This window comes from Triturus cristatus, chromosome 2_2, assembly GCF_964204655.1.
Source record: "Triturus cristatus chromosome 2_2, aTriCri1.1, whole genome shotgun sequence".
Classification (NCBI taxonomy): Eukaryota; Metazoa; Chordata; class Amphibia; order Caudata; family Salamandridae; genus Triturus; species Triturus cristatus.
The window spans coordinates 1,051,880,035-1,051,898,189 of record NC_140582.1 but is presented as its reverse complement, the minus strand read 5'-3'; the positions used below and the strand labels follow the sequence as shown (position 1 = coordinate 1,051,898,189).

General features: G+C 46.4%; 1 protein-coding gene across 1 annotated transcript in view; it reads right to left on the bottom strand.

The window, feature by feature from the left end:
- The window catches only part of POLN (DNA polymerase nu), a 2,789,368-nt gene that overhangs the window by 1,650,436 nt on the left and 1,120,777 nt on the right, over window positions 1-18,155 (bottom strand). Inside the window, exon 9 of the mRNA XM_085643153.1 lies at window positions 16,573-16,685. Coding sequence (XP_085499279.1) covers window positions 16,573-16,685 — 113 coding nt within the window. The remainder of the gene's footprint in view (window positions 1-16,572; window positions 16,686-18,155) is intronic.

Sequence of the window (18,155 nt, the reverse complement as noted above, 5' to 3'; positions counted from 1 at the left end):
CTGAAACAGTGGTTGGACATAATAAATCGGTACAAAAGGGGGTGGTGATGGACGGAGCATCAGAACCAATCAAACACTCACACCCAGTCAACAGATCTGGGTTTGATCCATCACCGTTCTTTAGCCCACTCTGCCACCCCAGTTCAGACATGGCCATATGCAAATCAGTCTGACCCTGTGCCTCATGGGAACAGTCCAGCCCGAACTGACAAGCCATGCCTTCCCTGGACCGGAAACAAGCTTCCTAGGACCGGTTTCTGGCATTTCAGCCGTCTTCAGCCAGGCTTGCTTGAATCCAGTGGCAAAGTGAGCAAGGGACTCACGTCTGAGCATACCCTGCCAACTTATGGCGAACAAAGCGGTACAAAAGGGGGTGGTGATGGACGGAGCATCAGAACCAATCAAACACTCACACCCAGTCAACAGATCTGGGTTTGATCCATCACCGTTCTTTAGCCCACTCTGCCACCCCAGTTCAGACATGGCCATATGCAAATCAGTCTGACCCTGTGCCTCATGGGAACAGTCCAGCCCGAACTGACAAGCCATGCCTTCCCTGGACCGGAAACAAGCTTCCTAGGACCGGTTTCTGGCATTTCAGCCGTCTTCAGCCAGGCTTGCTTGAATCCAGTGGCAAAGTGAGCAAGGGACTCACGTCTGAGCATACCCTGCCAACTTATGGCGAACAAAGCGGTACAAAAGGGGGTGGTGATGGACGGAGCATCAGAACCAATCAAACACTCACACCCAGTCAACAGATCTGGGTTTGATCCATCACCGTTCTTTAGCCCACTCTGCCACCCCAGTTCAGACATGGCCATATGCAAATCAGTCTGACCCTGTGCCTCATGGGAACAGTCCAGCCCGAACTGACAAGCCATGCCTTCCCTGGACCGGAAACAAGCTTCCTAGGACCGGTTTCTGGCATTTCAGCCGTCTTCAGCCAGGCTTGCTTGAATCCAGTGGCAAAGTGAGCAAGGGACTCACGTCTGAGCATACCCTGCCAACTTATGGCGAACAAAGCGGTACAAAAGGGGGTGGTGATGGACGGAGCATCAGAACCAATCAAACACTCACACCCAGTCAACAGATCTGGGTTTGATCCATCACCGTTCTTTAGCCCACTCTGCCACCCCAGTTCAGACATGGCCATATGCAAATCAGTCTGACCCTGTGCCTCATGGGAACAGTCCAGCCCGAACTGACTGGGGGTGAGTGCTTGCAATGTTCAACACTCCGTCCATCATTTCCTTTGGTTTTGCTTTGTTCGCCATAAGTTGGCAGGGTATGCTCAGACGTGAGTCCCTTGCTCACTTTGCCACTGGATTCAAGCAAGCCTGGCTGAAGACGGCTGAAATGCCAGAAACCGGTCCTAGGAAGCTTGTTTCCGGTCCAGGGAAGACATGGCTTGGCAGTTCGGGCTGGACTGTTCCCATGAGGCACAGGGTCAGACTGATTTGCATACGGCCATGTCTGAACTGGGGTGGCAGAGTGGGCTAAAGAACGGTGATGGATTAAACCCAGATCAGTTGACTGGGGGTGAGTGCTTGCAATGTTCAACACTCCGTCCATCATTTCCTTTGGTTTTGCCTTGGACATAATAAATGTCATGATGGTCATCCCAAAAAGGACATTTATGATGTTAACGAAGTAGTGTGAACAGGACATGGGCTAGAGGGGAAGAGAGAGGAACGAGTCTAAAGATATGGGCCTGGTAGATGGTGGCCAGTAAATTGGACTTGGAATACTAACTTGATTATGTATAGTAATGCCTTAATAGATTGCAAACTTGCAATATTCATAAATGTGGAAAGAAGACTTGGACTAACAATGCTGTGAAGTGTGATGGGGGTTTACTATTGTTTATGTTAGGCTGCTGCTAGCCTGGTGCATTGTTGAATTCTATGAAGATATATTTTTAACAAATGTCACTGCCACCTGGAGATACTGAAGCTCCATATCTCTGCCCAGGTACATGTTATGTTCAGTACTGTACAGGTCTGAATTGCGTCTGCCTTGGAGGTGCAAGGTACATTTTATGACTGTTTCCCCTTAAAAATCATCTCAACTCAATGCCTTCCAAATAATTTAAAACTAACTCTTGTTTTAACCACAATCTTATCGGAATGCAAACATATTAGTAATTTAACCAATTTAAAGGAGTTATAGAAAATAGTTAACTACTGTCAAATAATTTACAAAACCAGGTAGAAACGGACAATCTTTACAAATGATACACTTAAACTTAGAAGTGGAAAGATTGTGCATGCCCAGCTTGATAAAATCAAGCTTTAGATACTGTCTTTAAAAGAGCTGGGTAACAGCAGAGGGCATGGATACTGTAGCACCAATGAGTATGCCACACACAGAGCTTAGTATAACAGGACTTTTTTCTTCTGCATGTAACCGCAAACTCAAAATTCGAGACCTGCATTCAATGCACTACGCTCTAACGCTTATGTCACAGCTCTATGGAGTCCATCAGGAGCCACAAAGGTTCCATCTTTAGAATCCACACAAGACTACATCCCCCCCTTTGTTAAATAAAAAATTACATTATTATTACAAATGTATACAATTAGAGCTCTTCAATGAGTTTTCGTGGCGCATGGATCACATGTCCCGACCATTTCTTTGGAAACTGGGGACAGGCAGTAGAAATATCTATGACTGGCATTGGTGATGGAGAAACAGCAGCAGTCAGGGGTTCTTCACCAGTCCTTTCAGACCCAGTCTTTACAATGACATCAGCGCCTGACGAGCGATGGGCTACACATCAGAAATGCAATGAATCTCGCAGGACGCTGGGCAGTCACCATGTGTCTTTGCTGGTCACAACATTAAATGGTTCAGCATCGAAAGGACTATGTTTTCTATGCTGACGAACAAGAACTCGATCTCCTCTACTGAAGATGACATATTTTGCATGTTGATGCTTGTCTCCAAAGGCTTTTATTTTCCTCTTCGATCCAAGACTTTCATGCATGTTTCGTCCTCAGTATTTGCTCTTCTGTTAGTCCATTGGGGTAACTTGGTTGTCAGGGCTCTCCCGAACATCAAGAATGCAGGGCTTTCACCTGTGGTCAAGTGAGGTGTTAAACAGTAAACTCGAATAGTGGAATTTAAGTTCTAAGGTTGAGCTTTTCTGGTACAGCATGTTGGGCAGCTTTCTTTAGAGTATTCATTAAGCGTTCCACAATGCCATTGGCCTGTGGACAAAGAGAGGTGCTCTTCTGATGCTTTACATTAAGATGGTTGAGAAAGTCTTTGAATTCTCGACTGTTGAAAGGTGGGCAGTTGTCAGACTTTAAAATCGCAGGAACATCCTAGATCACAAAGATGCTGTCTAATCTCTCAATGACACATTCTTGAGTGATAGATGAGAGATCTTCAATCAATGGAAAATAGGAACATTCATCACTGATCACCATCAGGTGATGTCTCTTGTCAAGAGGACAGAAGAAGTCCACTGCAATTCTTTCCCATGCATGTCTTGGCAAATCTGACATGTTTAAAGGTTGCAGAGTGGTTTTCGATGACAGATGAATAGATGAAAGGCATTTCATTCTCTTTCTACCCTCTTGCCTAGATGTGGAAACCAAACTTGGACTCGGAGAGCTCGTTTGGTGGCAACAATACCACGATGTCCTTCATGAATCACTTCAATTATCTGCTGTAGCAGACTCCTCGGAATGACAATTCTCGACCTTTTTAGAATAATACCTTCCTGAGTAACAGACAGTTCATCTTTGACATTCTTAAACTTTTGATATTCACGGTCAACAATAATAGATTGAAGGTGTTGGGTTCAAGACTGATGTGTAATGAACAAGTTACTTACCTTCGGATACAGTATCTCCCTGTGGATTCCTCACCTTGTGAATATCCCCTGCGCCAGCATTCCACAGAATTTTTTCCCAGCTCTCCACTCCGACGTGGACGTCATATTACCTTGGCTACGCTCGCGACTCCGTATGACGTCACCGGAGCCATAAGAGAGCCACGTCGGCGCGATGACGTCAGTTCCACCCATTTTTTCCGTGCTTCTGAGGCGAACAGGTGGACCGACAACAGATTCAAAGTATACACAGTATACAACATTCGAACAAATATACATAGTACATATACAAAAGGAAAGCTAAAGAACATAAGCATTTCCTATAAGTGTACCAGATAGAAAGAAGATACAATGTAAACCAACATGTCAAGCAAGGCATCCTTTAAGGTATACAAAGGTGGACAACGGGGAGGCGGGTGGGTCAGTGAGGAATCCACTGGCAGATACTGTATCCACCAGAAAAAGCGTTACTGAAGGTAAGTAACTTGTTCTTCTGATGGATACATCTGCCAGTGGATTCCTCACCTTGTGAATAGATTCCCACAGCAGTCCCACTCCCGGAGGAGGGTGTCTACCTTCCTATACCAAAAGATCCTGCAAGACAGAGCGCGCAAAATGGCCCTCCCTCCTCATCTCAGAGTCTAAGCAATAATGCTTTGTGAAAGTATGGAGGGAGGCCCAAGTCGTGGCCTTACAAATGTCTGCAACTGGAACACCCCTGGCCAAAGCAGAGGTAGAAGACTTAGCTCTAGTTGAATGAGCTCTAATACCCTCAGGAGGAACCTTACCAGCAAGGGCGTAGCAGATCTTGATGGTTAGGATGATCCATCTGGACAGAGTGTGCTTGTGCACAGCTTTGCCTTTAGAGTGTCCAATATAGCCCACGAAGAGCTGATCTTCCAAACGAAAATCTTTTGTTCTGTCCAAATAAAAGCTCACAACTCTTTTAGGGTCCAAACGGTGAAGTCTCTCCTCCTCCTTGGAAGGGTGAGGGGGAGAATAAAACACAGGGAGAGTAATGGACTGCCCCAGATGAAAAGGAGTAACTACCTTAGGTAGGAAAGCAGCCCTGGTCCTGAGGACCATCCTTTCAGCATGTAAGGATAAAAACGGGGTTTCGAACTTAGAGCTTGAAGCTCACTCACCCTCCTTGCCGAGGTTATGGCTACAAGAAAGACCGTTTTAAAGGACAACAGCCTCAAATGACAGCCATGAAGGGGCTCAAAAGGGGACCCCATCAAAAAGGTTAAAACAAGATTAAGGTCCCACTGTGGCATTACAAAGGGAGTAGGTGGAAACCTATTAGTAAGACCTTTGATAAATCTTAAAACAATAGGAGAATTAAATAACAATGGCTGAACTGGAAGACACAGAAAAGCCGATAAGGCAGATAAATAGCCCTTAACCGTGGCCACAGCACAACCCTGCTGAGCCAAGGAAAGAGCAAACTGAAGCACATTCGAAAGATGGGCTTTTAAAGGGTCAATGGATCTCTCTCCACACCATTTTACAAACTTTGACCACCTGTAGGAGTAGAAAGACTTGGTGGAGTGTCGCCTGGCCTATCAAATAACATCAACCACATCAGGCGGGAGAAAGAAAGAACTCAGGTTGCCCCGTTCAATCGCCAGGCATGAAGGTGCAGGCTCTGGAGGTGGGGGTGTAGAACCTGCCCCTCCGACTGCGAGAGGAGGTCTGCCCTGAGAGGGAGACGGAGCGGAGGGTGCGATGAAAGGTGAAGTAGATCTGTGTACCACACCCTTCTTGGCCAATCCGGGGTGATCAATATAACTTGGGCCTGGTCTTGGCGAATCTTCCTCAGAACCCGAGGAATCAAGGGTATGGGAGGAAACGCGTAAAGGAGTTGTGAGCCCCAACTCAGCTGCAACGCGTCCCCCAATGCCCCCTGCATCGGAAACAGAAGACTGCAGAATGACGGGCAGTGAGCGTTCTCGTGAGTGGCAAACAGGTCCACCTGAGGAGTTCCCCACATCCGAAAGATGTGCTGAACCACCTCTGGATGAAGCCTCCAGTCGTGGTCGGCGGAAAACTGTCAACTGGGACTGTCTGCACGCACGTTCAGAACTCCGGCCAGGTGATTTGCCATCAGACAAATCTGATGATCCTGAACCCAGGACCAGAGATGCAGAGCCTCTCTGCAGAGACAATGCGACCCCACTCCTCCCTGCTTGTTGACATACCACATCGCGGTAGTGTTGTCCGTCAGGACTTGAACCGACTGACCGCGAAGGGAAGGGAGGAAGGCCTTGAGCGCCAAACGTAAAGCCCGCAATTCTAGAAGATTGATATGAGACAATCTTTCCTCTGGAGACCAAAGACCCTTGATCTCCAGATCCCCCAGATGAGCACCCCACCCCAGGGAGGAGGCATCCGTTATCACTGTGGCCACTGTTGGAGGAAGATGAAAGGGCTTTCCTTGAGACAGGTTGCCCTCCACGCTCCACCAAGTCAGATCCGCTGCAGCTTCTCTGGAGATCCTGACTGACTCCCTGAGATCTCCGTTGTGCTGATACCACTGCCTGTGGAGACACCACTGGAGCGCCCTTATGTGCCAGCGTGCATGGTTGACCAACAGAATGCAGGAGGCGAACAGACCGAGCAGGCGAAGGACCTTCAGAACTGGAACAACCGCTCCATTGTGGAATAAAGGGATCATCTCCTGAATGTCGAGAATTCCTAGTGGAGGAGGAAATGCTCGACACACAGTAGTGTCCAGTACCACCCCTATGAACAGGTTGCGCTGAGAGGGCACCAGGTGAGATTTGGGCACATTGATCGAAAAACCCAAGTTGAATAACAGCTGAGAAGTTACCTTCAGATGATGTTGCACCATCCCTGGGGACTCTGCTTTCAGAAGCCAGTCGTCCAGGTAGGGGAAAACCGGAATCCCCGACCTCCTGAGATGGGCAGCCACCACCGCCATCACCTTGGTGAAGACTCGAGGTGCAGTAGTAAGACCAAACGGGAGGACCGCAAACTGGTAGTGTTGCGACCCAACCGTAAAACGGAGATTCTTCCTGTTCAACTTCAGGATTGGGATGTGAAAATACGCATCCTGCAAGTCGATCGACACCATCCTGTCTTCTTGCTGCAACGCTTGAAGAACCTGAGCAAGGGTTAACATCTTGAATTTCTCCTGTTTCAGGTAAAAATTCAAGACTCTGAGGTCCAGGATTGGATGCAATCTGTCGTCCTTTTTGGGAATCAGGAAATACCGGGAGTAGCATCCCTGACCCCTTTCCTGCTCTGGAACCACCTCTATCGCACCTTTTTGTAGCAATGCAAGAACCTCCTTCTGCAGAAGAAGCAGATGGTCCTCTGAGCAAAAACCTTGGCAAGGAGGGTAATGGGGAGGAAATTCCCGAAAGGGAAGGGCGTACTCATTCTCCACAAGGTTTAAAACCCAAAGGTCCGTCGTGACAGATTTCCAACCTCGCAGAAAGTGGGACACCTGACCCCCAACAGGCCTCACATGATCAAGGATGGGGGATCTAGGGCTGCTTCCCTGTAGCTTCATTGGGAGCAGAGGAGGCTGAAGAGGAGGAGGGATTACGACCAGAACCACACCGACCCCTTTGTCTTCCTCTATAGGATCTGTAGAGAGGATTTTGTTGTTGCTGTTGCTGTTGCTGTTGCTGCTGTTACTGAGGTTGATGGAAGTAACGAAAGGATGACCTCCCAAATCCTCTAAACTTCCTGAAGCCAAACCCCTTTGACTGCATCTGCAAACCTAAAGATTTCGCAGTAGCTCTGCTATCCTTAAATCTTTGCAGGGTGGAATCCGCTTTTTCCCCAAAAAGCTTCTCCCCATCAAAGGGTAAGTCGATCAAAGTGGCCTGAACATCAGCAGAGAAGCCAGAAGAACAAAGCCAAGCCTGCCTTCTAGTGGCTATAGAAGATCCCATAATCCTAGCCACGGAATCAGCCATATCTAGGCCCGACTGAATAACTTGCCTAGCGGCAGCTTGAGTGTCTGCAACAACCTTCATAAAAGAGCCCTTCTCCTCATCAGGCAGTTTAGGAGCTAACTGCTTCACGGAGTCCATCAAGGCATGAACGTAGCGGCCCAATAAGCAAGTGGCATTCGTTGATATAAGCGCCATACTTCCAGAAGAGAAGACCTTTTTAGCTGACTGCTCTATCTTCTTAGAGTCCCTGTCAGCTGGAGCCTGTGGAAAAGCACCTGAAGATTGTTTCGAACAGAGTGCGAGGAAAGGAAGCTCGGATCCTGTGGTACTGTAAAATTCGGAACCACATTGAAGGCATGGCCCCACCATGCCGATTTTGGTATCAGCAAACCGCATATGACTAAAGCGGTATGTATAAGTGTTTTCGTCATGTTTCATCGGCGGATTCACAGTGTATGCGATACTATACATTGGACCCTTGGGTTCCATTTTAGAACAGTAGCCATTTTAAGGTTGCCCTCACATAGGCTGCGGATTGAGGCCATTCCTAGGCCTAAAGGACGCGTACACCTTCTGATGACTTCTCTGTGACCTGTGCAAACTGACTCCACTGCCCGGGGTCAATCCTGTCCGGCCAGTTCCTTTCCTCGCGGCCTAATGTGATTAGCATCAGGGCTCGACCCATCATAAAACCCTTGTTCACACACGATCTCTGACATAGCCATTTTTAACACCTGTTTCTGTTCCTACTTTATGGCTTGTTTTACGAGCAGGAGGTGCCCGTTTTATTGGGGTCCGCTGTTATCTGATGAGGGTTCTGAGACTTGCGGGGTGAAATGATTGTGTGCTTAACGAATTGAAATGTGGGATTGTCATTATGGCTCTGCTGTTCCTTTGAAACGAAAATATGTGAATGACCACTTGTAAAATAGGGGCGGTGTTGCCCAGAAGCGCAATATTTTGTATATAAGTAAAGACGGGTTTTTGGCTCGAGAGCAGTCTCCTGAGAACATACATTGTGTTGTACTTCTCGGATACCTGTAATTGGACTGCAGCCAATAAATACGATCTTTGACTTCACCTAGAAGACTCTGTGTTTCTGTGGGTCTGAAACAGGAAGAACTCGAAGTCTTCGGGTGTGTTCCCCTGCACCGCTGGGTTTTAAAAACCCAGTACTTCAATCCCCCGGAGCCACCCTATACCTCCTCGCCACAGTTCTGGAAACCGCAGGTGAAGAAAGCGGCTTGCGCCAAACGTCCATAACAGGCTCTAAGATAGCCTCATTAAAGGGCAGCAAAGGCTCAACAATGGAAGAAGGTGAATGAAGGACTTCAGTCAAAAGGTTTGGTTTGTATTCTGCAGAAGGCAACTGTAAGTCCAACAACTCCGCAGCCTTCCTGATGACCAAATGGTAAGGAGCCAACTCTTGAGGAGGAGAAGCTCTGGCAGAAGAATGCTCCCATTCAGGTGTAGTGTCCAATCCACTTGCCTCCTGAATGCCCTCAAATTCGTCAGTGGAGTCACCAAATCACCACCCTCCACTTCCTCCCTATATTGCTCTTCCTCTATAATCCTCTGAGCTTCTCTTCGAGAGTGGATCCGAGGACACGGCATCGGTAGCACCGTAGGCGGAGTCGGCCGCGCCGTACGCGGAGTTGGAGGAGCCAGAGTCGGTGGCATCAGACACGGAGCGGCTGGAGTCGGCACCGGCGTCAGACGCGGAGCAGCTGGAGTCGGTGCCGGCGTCGAGGGAGGCTCCGAAGATGGCAAGCGATCCAGTCGACGAGGCCGGGAGGAAGGCTCTCCAGATGGCGCCGGGAACTGCCATGATGGATCCATCGGCAAGAAGGGCATAAAAGGTGCCTGAGCATAGTGTTGCGGCACGCCCAAACTGAACCCCATTGGACCCACGGGACCTGAAGGTGCACCAGATGGGAAGGCTGCTCTTTGGAAAACACCATACATTGCATTAAGGAAATGCGTCGGATCCCCACTCGGAGTCGGGAAATGCGGGTATGGGTTTGAACCTGAATCCAGCCGAGGAGTAGCTGGAGCAAGAGCCGAAGTATCCTCTACTGGAGCCGCAGGGTCACCTTCTGGCACTGGAGAAGAATCAACAACCTGCTCCGGCTTGGCGTCGGAAGCTGGAGAATCCACCGGAGCCAGAGACTGCGCCGGAGTTAACTTGGGCGAAGGTGACTTCTCCGGAGAAACACGAGGAGAAGGGGAAGGCGAAGGAGAGATGAAGTCCTTACTTCGACGTTGAGGCGACAGTGACCTCGAAGCCTTACTCTTGGACGATCGCCGCAGAGAGCTATGCTTCCTCTTCTTCTTATGTCTTCTCGACTTCGAGGAGTGCTAAGTCGACGACTCCGGCTTTGACTTGTCTCTTTTCCTACCTCTGCCCTCCTTCTTCGCCTTAGCCATGAAAAGCTTTGCTTCTCTCTCTTTCAGTGCCTAGGGATTCATTTTCCTACAGTAGGAACAGTCCTCCATGTCGTGGCCTGACAAAAGACACCATAAACAGTCTTCATGGGGGTCAGTGATGGACATCTGACCCCCACATTCCCTACACGGCTTGAATCCTGACTTCCTCGACGAAGACATGATGAATCCAGAAACAATAACTCACAAGGAGACTACAAAGTAACAGGAGAGTACTGGAAAACCGTTACGCGTCGACAGCGCAGAAAAAAGGGAACTGACGTCATCACGCCGATGTGGCTCTCTTATGGCTCCGGTGACGTCATACGGAGTCGCGAGCGGAGCCGAGGTATTATGACGTCCACGTCGGCGTGGAGAACTGGGAAAAAATTCTGTGGAATGCTGGCGCAGGGGATATTCACAAGGTGAGGAATCCACTGGCAGATGTATCCATCAGAAAATGTCTTTCAGTTTCAGCATGTCACTATCTTGACTTGTGGCAGTGACAATTCCTTCCAATGAAATGGCAGCTGGAATGCTTGATTTCACTATGAAATTTATGTAAGCTTCAGCCATTTTAGAACGGGTGCCAGGGCACTGGAGAGGCACTCATGAGAAGTAGTCAGCAGGGCTGTGATGTTACCCTGGAAATGCACAATGGTGTAGTTGTACTCTTGCAATCGCAGACCTCAACGTTCAATGTGAAGGCGCATTTTTGCTTTTGGATTTCCTAAGATAGTCAATAATGCTTGATGATCGGCCATACACGTGAAGGGCTTCACATACAAGAATATGTGGAAATAATCACAAGCTCACACTACCGCCAAGCTTTCGTTCTCAGGTTGTGAGTAAGCACATTCCAGCAGGCATATGCCACAATACATCTTTGAGCATATGGGTGCCCGTTCAACCCTCATTTGAAGCTTTGGATCAAAATATGCCATTTGAGTAGCATGCTCTACAGCTTGCTTGATTTTCTGAAAGCTTTGCTCGCATTCATGTTGCCAAAGAAAAGAAACATTCTTTTTAATCAAGTCTCCTAATGGGGCACTGACAGTGGAAAAATCTTGTATGTATCTGGAGCAATAGCTGGCTATGTCAGGAGGGAAGTGGCAGTTGATAGCGTTTGCACACAATCAGAAAAGATATGACCAAATAATTTTCACGTTGTCATATAGTAGTCTCATTTCTCTGCATTTAAAGTCAAACCGGCATCAGTGAGCAGCTGACATACTTGCGTGAGAGCTTTGTCATGCTCCTTCTGTGTAGCTCTGAAAACCAATATGCCATCACTGTAATTGAAAGTATGCATGACAGTTGTATGATACGTCAAATGACATCTTAGAATAGCTCTGCAGCTGTTGACACACAACAAACATAGTCCTTTGTTATGTAACAGACCAATATATGTAGAACAAGTTGCAGTGTACCTGGAATTGTCCTTGAGTTCGAAAAGATGATATCCTTTATTTGGATCATAGCAAGAGAATACCTTTACACCATTCAATTGCGTTATCATGTCGGCAATGTGCTGACCTGAATGCCATTCTCTTTTAATTGCCTTCTTCACTTGACGCATATCTACGCAGATGTGTACAGCTCCTTCACTGTCCTTTTTGGGTTCTACCACTATAGGGAAACCCATGGAGTTAGACCAGTAGAATGCTCAATGATATTGTGCTTGAGTAAATATTCAAGTTCCTTTTCAACAGCTTCTTGTAAGTGAAAGGCAATTTGTCTGTGCCTTTGAGCAATAGGACGGACGTCCTCATTAATGTGTAATTGGACTTTCATAGTCTTGAGTTTTCCCTATCCATGAAACAACTAAGGAAATTGATTTACTATTTTGTGATGAGCTTTCATGTTATAGTTCACAGAAACAAGTCCCATATCATTGGCTGTGCTGAAGCTGAATAAACAGGCGCTTGACGTCGTACCTTGAAGTACATGAATCAGTGCTTGTACTTTTGTTTTCTTATGCTTCATCGTTGCCACAAATGAACCTTGACTTTTTAGTGGTGTCGATGGAGCCCACGTATACACTTTAGTTTTCGATGGCATAAGTCGGGGCAGTGGAGACAGGTCATTATATGTCTCCTCAGGCATAATATGTATTGACGCACTACTACTGATAATGAAAGATATTGAACAACAATTTAGTGTGATCTTCGGACAATGCTTAAACAAGTTTGGTGCTGTGTCATGTCAGTTTCTCTTGGAACAGTGTTTTTCCTCACAGGCAAACAGTCCAACATGCGCTTGCTTCTCTGAGGTAAGCATCGACATGGCACACCCATTTTCTTCACTTCCACTTGATGTTGATACAGAAGAACTATTAGACAAAGATTTAGATGTCAATCGACTTCACTTGATTTCGATTTGCCTCAGCTGATCAGGTCGCTTAGCCTTATGGGTGTGCGTCGAACGTGGCTTCGGGAACGTTCGGGTGGCCATTTTGTCTTCATGCTGTGGCACACTAACTTTTTTCTTAGCTTTGCACACCATCACAAAATGGTTCTCCTTTCCACAGCCTTTGCAGATCTACCCAATGGCAGGACATTTACCTTTGTGTGGAAACCAAAATCCACACCTGAAGCACAACTTCTTTTTCTGTGGGGAATTCACTCTGTGTCTCTCTGCCTTATACTTTGGCTTATTTCTCATTACTGACTCACTCTGGAAACCTCCCGAGTCCATGTCAGTAGCTTGTCAGCCTGCACACTCTTCAGCTCTGACAACCATGAGAACTTGCTCCAGACTAAGAGATTCCGTCAGCATTCATCTGAACAAATCTAACAAGCATCCGTCATTCACTCTGAGGTGTATAGCTTTCTCAGCACTAAATTCATTGAACTTAAAGTGATTGATGAAAGTATCCAGTCTCTCAACAAATTTGCTGATGGTCACACCAGCTTTCTTTCTTTCTTGACAGAAGAAGTATCTTTTGCAATCTACATCTGGCATTGGATTGAACTTGAGGATCAAGGTTGCAATGATTTGACTGTATGTCATTTCATCAGCTCACGGCATTTTCTTTATGACTTCCTTTACACCTTCACCAGCAAGAATCTTAAGGTACTTGAAATCTTTTTGCTATCTGCCTCTTTAATTGCATCAATTAAATAATCAAATGTCTTTATCCAGGCCGTCCATTTTTCACCAATATTCAACTTTTTGAAGGTTTCGAATGGAGGTGGTGGTTTCAAAAAGGTGTTGGCATTGTAACCATTTATGAGGTTGGCTACCACTGACAGTGTAGTTTCTTCTGACTCCATCTGCTGTCCACGAGGGCCTGCTTCATCCAGGCCATCTCTAAGGCTCTGTGCTGTACTGGCATCTGGGTCAATTGTTACAGTCCTTGATCTCCCCTTAGACTCCATGGGAGCCCTTTGTCTTTAGGAGACCTCGGGAGGTGTTCTGAGCCACCACCCGGCAGCTTTGGTGTTGGGCCGCTTTGGGTATGTACAGCCCTGCAAGCACAAACCTCGGTGCTTTCTCTGGGGTCACTCCCTTCAGCGCTGTGGCATGATGAATCTCTTTACTCAGGATTGGTAAGCAGATGGCCATTTCTTGTATCACTTTGCCTTTAGGTGTTGCGTTGTGCTGTCTGAAACCTGGTTGATCCCTGCCTTGCAGCACATCTGTTTGCAGTGTTTGCTTTCACTTTACTGCTCTTTCAAAACCTGGCTGCATCAGCCTATAGCGTTGTCACTCCATATGAATGTATGGCTTTGAGTTGCGTAGTAGCGCAGTACCTCTTTGTGTGGCCTTCCCAGCAGGTTCTCAACCACTGATGTGTAGTCTTTTCACTGATGCTTTCATTAGCGTAAAATGCTTTTCATGGAAGTGGGGCTGTGCTTTGACTCCACATACGCCAAACGCCGATTGCTTATCTTGAGGGAGGCACACGTGGCACGCACAAGTAGTTTGCAGGACCAGAGCAAACTCTCTGGGAAAACACTCTTGATCTTCCCGTTACTTATCCCCTATCTCGTTGCCAGTTGCAGCATACTCCCGAGCCAGAGTACTCGCCAATGACTATGCCACACACAGAGCTTAGTATAACGTCTTTATTCTTCTGCGTGTAACTGCAAACTCAACATTCTAAACCTGCATTCAATTTACTATGCTATAATGCTTATGTCACAGCTCTATGGAGTCTATCAGGAGCCACAAAGGTTCTGTAAGTACAGTTCACATGACACTACAGATACGTGCTTCTCCGCATTAGTGGCATAATCAGCAACTATCTAGTAGTCTTGAATGTTTGCAAGATTAGTTCCAACCACAAAGACAAAATGGAGCAAAACTTGTGTATTTCAGAGTAGAAGTGGGTGGTAAAGCATATGAAAACAGCACGGCCGGACTGAGAATGCAAACTACCTCTGGCAATTAAGTTGGACTGGCCGGGGGCAGCGGGGAGTGCTGGTGGGAAATGCTGCTGCAGCTTTTGTTACAGCAGGCACAGGCGCGGTGCGTCCATTGGGGCGTTGGGGCGTTGCCCCCCCGCGCATCCGCCCGCGCCCGCAGTGCCCTCGGTGTCTCTGAACTTAGTTTACTTAAGTTCAGAGATGCCGAAGGTGGGGAGAACTGACAATGCATGTCAGTGAGCATGACGTCGGACCGTGGGCGGTCCCGCGTCATGTTGACTGACATGCATTGTCAGACCAGGCAGCACTGCAGCACAAGTGCGCATGAGTGGGCATGGTGAGCTAATTTTTAGCCCGTGCCCAGTCATGCGCACTTGTGTTTTCATGGACTTGCGCATGCCCATTAGGAGCCCCTCGGTCTCCTAATGGGCAGACGGCGGGCGAGGAGTAGGCTGTGCCCTCAGCCAATCCTGGCACTGCAGCAGCGCCAGGATTGGCTGAGGGGTTGCCACTGCAGTGCTGACGTGCTGTTCCATCCAGTTTGAAGAGGGCAGAGAGGCGCCAACGCGGACCAGGAGCAGAGGCGGTCAGGTAAGTTTTCCTTTTAATTTTATTATAGTATTCTCCCGTGCGACCCCCCCCCCGCGCGCGAGCAAAAAAAATTGTCTCTAGCTCACACAGATCAAAAGTTACTAAAAATGTGCCTAAGAGTTCGTGCGCAGTAGGAGGCCATTCGCAAACTGCCCTTCTTTCATGTGCTTATTTCTGTATTTGGTTGTTAACCTGAAACTAAAAGGTGAAATCTGTGCCCAGACAGTATTGCCATTGTAAAAATGACACAATAATGAAGTGAAGCTATCAGCAGATATGCTGCATAATTTGCATAATTTGCGTTTTAGTGCTGAATAATCTAGTCTAATGTGCCACATAATTTGGTGCTACCCTGGCGCATAATTTGAGCGGCCGAGTATAAGAAAAATATAACCGGAAATTAAAAGGCCCCTCGCACGACTGGTATCACTGCACCTGCTATACTTTTGATTCCTACATCTCGGCTGCTATTATGCTGTAGTATTCGTGTTCTGTGCGTGCGCCCAAACAGTACTACATAAATATATTCTGCAAGACATATGCGCGTGCTAACCACGTACATAAACACGCAACCCCCCTCGCGCGTGACCCCCCCCCCCCCACGACTGCTCACACGTTTGTTTGCTTCCTTTGCAATCATTTTACGCCTCGCCACTTTCAAATGTCACCAGCCGCCCCTGAGCAGGCAGATATTGCAGCACTGCTGCAGAACCGCCCCCAGTAACAAAAACGGCCCCCACCACTCTAAAACTGCCCCCCACCCTTCTGGTCCACCAGGAAAACGCCTGGGGCCCGCTACGGCCATTACAGCCCTGGAAAACAGGATTGTAATTATGGAACAATTTCAGGATCAATGTCTCTTACTCAAAGTTTTTGTCATGTCTGTCTTGTACGATATAATAACAATCTGTTCTACTATAATCTTCGCGAAGAATGTGTGATTCAAAGTTAATTCCATGCAATCTTTTGCAGCTTATAAATCTGAGGAGTCGCTTTGGTAAACAGATCGCTGTGAATGGAGGCTCAGTGTGCCATCTAAAAACTTGCATCAAAGTAGACCCTTAGAAGAATTTCACTCACAATTTATAATCTGATGGCAAATGAAGACAGCACTGATGCTTAATGTAAGGAGTGACAATTTCTGCAAGATTCCAGTCTCATCTGCTCCTGGAACAATGAGCTTGGCGACATATCCATATAATGTACACATGCATGGTAGATGCGCATCGGAATAATAATCTATTCCACTGATTCATGTGAGTTACATATCATAACTTGGCTAGGTTTTCACCCGAGCAAATAAACATCAATACAATTGTAATCTTACCTGGATTTTTATACATAGCCCTGCTTCTCTCTTTTTGAATGGTAATACGTTTAAGATCTTTTAATAATATGAGCTGTTTTGTTCACACCTTACCTTGTTTCCATGACAAGTCTTTGTTGTAAAGTTGAAGACATGTTCTAAGAAAATCCTTCGCATTGAAACAGATAACAATCCCTTTACTCTGCAGTATCTGTAATAACATTTTTCTGTAAGAAATATTGAGAAAACTGTAGAATAATTTTGGAATAATTTAGGAAGACATATTCAAAGTCCAATATCGAATTAACTCAAACTTTTGAAAGGCAGATGTGTGTGGAACTACAATCTTAAATCCTGACAATGGCATAGATTAGAGAAATTTTCTACACATAGTGCAGTTCTCTAGCATTGAGTTGTTCCACAGTTTCACGCGCTTAGAATATGGTTATTCACTGTGTGATTTTACATAACATGTACCACTTTTTCTTCCTGAGTCTCATGGGCAATTTCAGACCCTTCTTTACAAGTCTGAAGCTCCTGTAGGCTTTGGTCTATGGAGCGGGCCAGGGTGGTAGCATGTGAATATGTGAAAGAGATTAGCACATCACAGTGACAGGCAGATAACCCCTGTTTCTCCTAACTGCAAATCGTTCATAGCTCTATATGCTTAGAACTGAGTACATAGATCTAATTACCAGACGGACGGAGGGTACTTAGACATCATCTACATTTCTAAAGAGGTTCCTAAGCACGATTTTTCCAACCTGAGTGTCAGCACTGGCACCTACCTCCATGTAGAAATGTCATGCAAATGTATTAGCTGATTTTCATGCCACTGTTTTGCAGTCTTTTTGGCAATTGTATGCTTGCTAGAAATGCTGCTTTCTTTGTCAAGTTTCTGGTCGAGAGACATAAGATCACAATACTGGATGCGTGTTCACTCTGACCATTATGCAAATCTCTATATTGAACGAGGATCAGTTACTCTAAATGGCTTTTTTCTACCTATGAAGGATCAAAGAGACCAGTTAATGTTCCAAAATATGGATAAATTTCTCTGTTTCAGTTGTCATACTGGCCAAGGAAAATTTTCCGTTGAAAGTCAAGTACGTTTTTATTCCCGCATTCTTATTAGAATTTTATAGAAGATTCAGAGGCAATAAAAGCTTACAGCTCACATATTCTCATAGCCAAGGTTACAACTACTACTACTACAATGACTTGAAAAGTATGTCATCTTGCAACTGTGCCCTGGTTCAAACAGTGTGCCCCTTAACTCCATGACCACCACAATGTGTCTCATGGTCAGAGATGATAATCTGACTGGAGTATAAAGTCCTTAAATTCCTCAAAGCCATTTTAAAGGCAACATAAAGTCACTCCTTTCCATTTGTCTTGGTAAATCCCTCTTGCTGAAAGGGCACCCGATAGACCTAATATTGACATACACTTATCTAGTACAATGTAATGTCCACATCCTAGGCCTTTAGAAGCCAAACTGATAAATTCAGAGATTCGCAGTTGTAAAAGGGAACCTTCTTTTCACCACTGCTGTAAACGTTAGTATGTACTCCCAGTTCACAAGGCCTTTCGAGCATATGATAAGGAGAACTAAAACATAGTGACAAGGATCATTTTGCAGCTATTTGAAAATGAGCCAGAGATACATTACAGGCAAATGGCCTCTCCTCTTGGGA